Genomic DNA, 6902 nt, shown 5'->3' with positions numbered 1-6902 from the left:
TCCTGGTTCTGACCCACGCATTCGCCTCTGGATTTCCGCCTTTCGCCTTCGCCCCTGTCGGATCCCACCAGTCGTCTGTCTCCCGGTTTCTCGACCTCTGCTTCCATCCCCTGACCTAGATGCCTCATCTCCGTTCTACAACAAGGACTTCACTGTAAGACGCTCTCTCGCCTTCCCTGTCTGGTGACGTCATCCTAGGGATTCCCCCGACAGCGCCGCTCGCTAGGAGGACTCCGGATTCCCGTGACGCAAGTTTGCTCCACTATTCAATAAACTGTTTAAATCTTCTCTTGTGTTTGACATATTGTGAAACTCAAAAAGCCCATTCATTACAGAATCCCCCCCCCACACACACACACTATTTCACAGTACAGCTTTTTCATTAGTGCCAGAGAGATGTCACATCTTTATGTTCATAGCCATTTCTTTTTGTTGACACTCATACATCCATTTTTTAACCTACTTCTTCCTTTCATGGTCACTGCTGCTCATGTCCAGCAGTCACTACGAGGGGCAGGGTACACCCTGGACAGGTCGCAAACCATCACAGGGGTACTTAGAGACAAACAAATCATTGACTCACCCACATGTAAAGACAATTTAGAGTTACCAGTTAGCCTATCAGTCATATTTTTGGTATCTGGGAGAATACCAGAGTACCTGGAGAGAACCCACACATACACAGAGAGAGCATGCAAACTCTACCCAGAAAGTTCCCAGGGATTTAATCTGGCAACCTTAATTGCCCCTCAGCAGGAATTCCTGCTGAGAGGCAACAACTCAACCAACTGAGGCACTGTGCCGCCTGATGATCCAAGACTCAAAAGAGCGAGGCCAAAAGCAAGAGGCCTTTTTTYTACCTAGACCGGTAAAAAACAGTCCCTTGTTCTTTGCTTTGCTTCATACAAAGGATTTGGACTCAGCTATTGAGAAGTGATTTCTTGCTAGAGGCGTAGACTGTTGAAGTTTAAAACAAATGGATCTAATTTACCCAATAGCTRACGTTTGGCCGTGATGTATGTAGTGCGCCAACTTGACCAAGAAAGAAGCTATGCTAAGAAGCTAACCGGAAATTGCATGCTTTATAAACAACCATCTCCCACTGGGAAGAGAGAAATACTGAGCTGAAGGAGATGGCTGTAAATGAGTGCTACAGGTTTTGTGAGACGACTTTTATTTAATTTAGAAGCCTTGTCAACATGGACTGGCTTCATTCACTTCATCYGCTGCCATATAGGCAGACTAAAATGGCGCAGAAAATTGAAGCTCCTCCTTCTGTTCACTGATTGGCCCAGGTAAAATTCTACCGGAGAAATTTTTGTCCATGGGTGAAATCCAAGATGGAGATCCCAGATGAAGGGAAACTAGAATTGAGGGGAACTGTAGGCGTTTACGCACTGCAGGGCCGGCCCCGGCCCCCAGATGGCCTGGGTCCAGCCCTGCCCAGCCCTGGATGTTTTGCACTGTCATCAGAGCCGCCTCGAAGTGGGTGGGAACTGTTTACCGGAGAAGAGCGCCTAACGGTCCTTAAACGTCGAGTGAGAAAATGAACGGTGATGCGCAGAAGAGCGGAGAGTTTCCGAAGGCTGTACTTGGCCATACAACAGCAACAGAAAGCGGCTATAGCAAGACGCAGACGGCATCGATGAGTAAGCTAACAATATTAGCTTGTTACATGCTACCGTTATGAAAGCAGTTGCTTTTTCATAGATCTATATGTTTTTTAATGACTTGCCAGACTCGATTTGACTCGTCAGAGCAAAACAAATAAGTCGTCAAACCGGGTCAGCTCGATTGGAACTACGCCTGGCCAGGTTCCAGAACTTGGGCTGGATATGGCCCTGCTATGCTTATGCACAACCACCGAACCCGGGTTAGAAGTCGGGCTGGGCCGGGCCAGGGCCGGCCCTGCAGTGCGTAAACTCCTTGTGTAGGAAGGAGAAGGCCAGGCTATGGTTTACCTGATGTGTGCGAACTGTTGCTGCTGTTGAGGCCCCGCCCTTGATACCCCCGGTTCTGTCTCTGCTGGGGGGCTCTGTGAAGAAGATGATGGCTGCTTAGCAGGCTGTTCAGGTCTGATAAGAGAGAAACACTTGGCTGCTTCTCCTCGGCTGCAGAGCTCCTTGGTTGTGGAGCTGGTTGTTGAAGGGAGCTGGCCTTGAAGCATAACAGATCCTCATGCTGACTCAAAGATGATGGACTGGAGGAAAGACCTGAAGAGTCTGTGCTACAAAAAATAATGGTTCACATTAGTTAAAATGTGTTCCTGACCGAAAACTCTAATACAGATTATAAAAAAAAAAAACAACTACCATAGTAAAAATTGAATGGCCAGTTTTTAAAGTTGGCCTTATTTAATAACAGAGTTTAAAATGTTACCTGCAAGCGGGATGTCTTAGGGGGGCATTTTAGATTGTTAGAACTTAAAGGAATAGTTCGGACAATTTGAAGTGGGGTTCTGTGGTTTTCGCTTTTAGTGAATGGCCACAGTTTTGAGAAATGGAGAATAAATCCAACAGGATGCTTGAGTTATAGTCTGAATGCAGCAAGACTTGCAAGGACATAATTCTCTGCATAAATACTTCTATGTCTAACTTCAATCACTGTTGTTTAAATGGACCTATTTGTGTGTGTTTAATAAAAGTGTCTCTCTCTAGAGTCCCAATCTGAACACCAGGTGGTGCTAATATCTGCCACATTAGTGGTTCTATGGTTAATCTGTAGTTTTCTGTTTTTTAGTTTTTGTCTTCCAGTCTGGTGTGAGGCCTTTTGTACTGCTTTGYGTGTTCTAGTTTGTTTTTTGGGACAGCTTTATTTGGTTCCACCTGTGTGGTTTCTTCACATGCTCTAATAATCTGATCTTACTGGTCCACAACTGGTTATAAAGTAGTATTTAGAAAATGTTGTACCTTTTATGAAAAAGTGACAAAGATTACATCAGATAGACCTGGAAACAGTTTTTTTTTTCAAGTGGTATTTCAGTAGAACTTGAAAGTTGCCATTTCTTCTTTTTATTTTTAAGAAATAAAACTATAGAGAACTATTTGTATTTATGATCTCAGTTCCTGTTTCTTGTCTGTTTCTGGTTAATCTACAAAGCTGTGGAGTAGCAGAAACATCCTGAATAAATCTGGAATCTTAACATTCAGCAGAAACAAACACACATATTATAACGTCTAATCACATTCTAACAGTATTTTCCCCAACTGTTTGGGTTTAGCAGTTTTTCTCCACTGCATGAAGAAACCTGAAGTTTTTAAAAGTTCTCCTGTGGTGCTCCCTAGTGGTGATAGTGCATGTTGCACACTTTGTATCCAACACGCTTCTGTCAGAATTCTGGCAGATATTTGACCTGTTATTTTCAGCATTGGTAAAGTTTTCATAAATTAGTTAGTTTCATGAAACTGGCCTTTTTTCTTTTCTTTTTTCTTTTTGTAAGCAAAGTCCACACATCAGAGTTTTAGGGTGACAATTCCTAGATGTATATAAAGAACTGTGGAAAAAAAATAACCAAGTGAAAGAAAAAATACTTTAACAGAAAATGACTTTGGTAAAAATGATTTTCACTGTCAAGAAAAGTACTTAAGTAAAAAGTCATAAAACTGCTCACCAATACTTGGGAAAGCAAAAGTAAAAGTACTTTCACACACACTCTATGAAATAATATGTTGAATTTACTTAACTAAACTAGTTTCACTAAATCAAGTTGAGTAAACTGAGCAATTTTTCTTGGAAAAAATGATTGGACTGAAACCAGGGAAACACTTCATCTCAGATGAAACCTTCATGTTGTACCTGGATGGGTTAGAAGTTCTGGTTCCACTGCGTCTGGAGATTACTGGACTGCTCCTGGGCAGGAGGAACTTTTCATCCTCAGACAGAAAAGTTAGCTCCTGTTTGTTTGGAAGGTCAGCCTGGTTTGCGAGGGTTCTATCCTTATCACCATCATCCTCCTCACCTTTGACACTGCAAGCAGTCCTGTGCTGTACACTGCTGGGTGAACTGGAACTTGTGGCATTGCTCCAGGAGCAYTGAGGAGAATTTCTGAAGGCTTTATGGTGTTTCTTTTTCATTAAGGGTAAATGTGGAGATTGAAAGGGTAATGTTAAGTCTTTTTCTTCTCTGCTGGTTTCTGATTGTGACAGAATGAGAAAACGGGGGGAACTTGAACCGGCTGAATGTTGGGTTTGATGATAAAACATGTCCTGGGTTTCTAATAGAGAGCAGAGAAAAACAAGAGAGCATTAGTCAAACTGTAAAACACACAAAGATCGTGCTTCCTGGACTTGTAAAAAATGTAAAATAATTCCGTACTGAGTGTTTGCTTTTAAAAATACAGCCCAGTTTTTAAAAGGTTTGGATGTATAAAATGTAAGAACAGAATTCAGYGATTTGAAGAAATTGTAAAATAAAAACAAGTGATTTTAAATGTGACAGCAGCGATATGTGTGGAGTTTACATGATCATCTTGTGATTTTGTTGGTTTTATCTGGTTTCCTTCCACAGATCAAAAACCTGCAGATCAAGAGGCCTTCAGGCCCAGGAGAACCTTGGAAATGAGACCTGTGTTCTCATAGGGTTTCACCTTGTTAAATAAAGGTGAAATAAATAAAATAAATACATTTTAGTCTGGTTGAATCTTGTAGAGGTAAAAGTGGGCAGAGGTTCAGCTAAAAAACTGCATCTAAAATATTTGATCTACTTCAAATAAAAGACTTAATATCCCATTGTCATAATAGAGGGTTATAAATATTCATTTGAAATAATCAAGACAACTGAAAAATTTCTGTGAAATTCAACATTAGATTGTTGTGATCTTTGGATCCTCAGGTGGCTTTAAAAACCTGTCTGGAAGTATCTACAGGTTTTAGGACATCAGCTCCCATTCAGACAGCRTTTGTTTTTAGGAAAGGTCTTGCATATTGCAGGAAGACAATGTTAAGCTGTATCCATTGCAACAGCATGAAGTGACCTGCTTTTCATTAATCAAAAACATTTAACACCTAAAGAAAAGGAAAACTCAGCAAAAAAAAAGAAAAAAAAGCAGGATTGTTGAAGAGCTAAAATCAATGGACAGAAGTGGGACAACTTCAAAACATCCAGATTTGGGGCATCATGTACAAAGACCTGCATGGATTTCCTACTGAAACATGGTGTACGCTTAAATTGAGAAAAACAACGTACACACAAATAAATCCAGATGCATGAAATCGTTCCTACACATGAATTCGAGAACATTTCAAGTACATAACTGCTCAATGTGGAACTGAGCGCGAGTCAGACACCCACCCTGACATTCCTCTATTTAAATGTGTTAAATAGATGCAAATATGCCAGCGTCATTCTCCTCCCTTTACGGTCAGAAATCATTTCTAGATGCAAGAACATGATGTGAGTGAGTAGATAATATTTGTGAGCGCTTTGATGCAATGTTCACTTTGATATTCTGATGTGTGCRTGCAACATTTTCATAGGTGTGCACCGAACATGAGGCCCCTGGTGTCAGTTCCAAGACATTTTCAGTGTTGGGATGTTCCTCAGAGGTTAATATAACAATACTTTTTTTGTTTTTATTGTGTTGCTGTCATCAAATTCAGTTACCCAATTCCTTACAAAAACTGGTACAATGTCTCAGTTAAACATTTGATATTTTTAATGTTCTTAGTGAACAAAATATGGGTTTATGAGATTTGCAAATCGTTTCATTCTGTCTTAATCTGCATTTTACACAATGTTATACACAGTATGTGGTGTTTCAGCAACTCCAGGGTGTTGTGAAACTCTATAAAATTATCTGGAGAGTGCAGTGGATCTCACCTGAGCCTGTCAGAACTGTGGCTGCAGGATGCTGTGACCCTGCAGGGTCCACACACCAGCTGACATACCCACTGGTCAGTGACAAAGGCGCGTCAGTGCTGGTTCCCATCTGAAAAGAAGACAGACCATTGTTCTCATTGACAGGGTTTAACTTTGTCAACCACTAGTAAAAAATGAAACCTGTGCCATATTAGGAAAACACCAGACTTTCAAAACTGCTTTTGGTGTGTTCATTATTAGCACTGAGAGTAGTCTGAATCTTTTAAAACTTGACTCGTACATTTTAGTCTGGAAGTCTGTTCAGCTTCATCTTTGAAACTCCCAGCATGAAGCAAACTCTCTCACAATCCTTTAGCAACAAATGCAGCATCAAGTGAAATTTATAATTTTGCAATGCAGAATGTGTCAGTATTGACAGCTACTAACATTTTTTCCCCTTTTAAAGATGTAAAAACCAAAAACTTTGATAAATCTAAATCTAAATAAAAATACATCTTTCCTAACCATAACCTCCATCTTGGGTCAGGATGGAGGATGGATCTACCGAGTTTTTTAAACTACTTTAATTCAATTTAATTTTCAATTTAAATGGATTAAATATACTAAGACCACACAAAGGCAAGTGCCCATGTCTACACACAGCAGATTCACTTTTACTTTGTAATASTGTATGTAGCTATTGGTCAGAGGTAGGGTTGGGGCAGCCGGTTCAGATCTTATCAGTCCATTAAATGGACGTTATTAGCGGTTATCAGTCCCATAGAATGCCTTCAGACTGTCCCGACTGTGTCGCCTAGTGGGTTACCTCAGTGGAATGCAGCAATCTGCTACTGCCGGAGTCCAGTCTACTTTATTGTAGCCCATGTAATTTTCTCTAAAATTAATCTTAGTGGCTTTATGCCTTACTAACCAGCTGACAGTCTGAAGCCATTCTATGGGACTGATAACTGCTAATAATGTCCATTTAATGGATGATGACATCCGAAGCGGGTGGTTAGCGTTATAAGCAGAGGTGTCAAGTAACTAAGTACAAATACTTTGTTACTTTACTTAAGTAGTAATTTTGGTTATTTATACTTTAGTGG

At 40.6% G+C, this 6902-nt stretch overlaps 1 protein-coding gene and 1 long non-coding RNA gene across 2 annotated transcripts in view; both read right to left on the bottom strand.

Moving 5' to 3' along the window:
• rubcnl (rubicon like autophagy enhancer) overlaps positions 1 to 4073 on the bottom strand; it is a 31763-nt gene extending 27690 nt beyond the window's left edge. Inside the window, exons 1-2 of the mRNA XM_014027489.1 lie at positions 3796 to 4073; positions 1962 to 2227 (exon numbers count right to left, since the gene is read on the bottom strand). Coding sequence (XP_013882943.1) covers positions 1962 to 2227; positions 3796 to 4073 — 544 coding nt within the window. The remainder of the gene's footprint in view (positions 1 to 1961; positions 2228 to 3795) is intronic.
• The window catches only part of LOC106531587 (uncharacterized), a 10898-nt gene continuing 8066 nt past the window's right edge, over positions 4071 to 6902 (bottom strand). Inside the window, exons 2-3 of the long non-coding RNA XR_001311950.1 lie at positions 5818 to 5926; positions 4071 to 4213 (exon numbers count right to left, since the gene is read on the bottom strand). This is a non-coding gene — a long non-coding RNA (uncharacterized LOC106531587). The remainder of the gene's footprint in view (positions 4214 to 5817; positions 5927 to 6902) is intronic.

Source organism: Austrofundulus limnaeus, unplaced genomic scaffold (genome assembly GCF_001266775.1).
Source record: "Austrofundulus limnaeus strain Quisiro unplaced genomic scaffold, Austrofundulus_limnaeus-1.0 Scaffold653, whole genome shotgun sequence".
Taxonomy (NCBI): Eukaryota; Metazoa; Chordata; class Actinopteri; order Cyprinodontiformes; family Rivulidae; genus Austrofundulus; species Austrofundulus limnaeus.
Note: the sequence above shows the minus strand (reverse complement) of the source record. Positions and strands in the feature narration are given on the sequence as shown.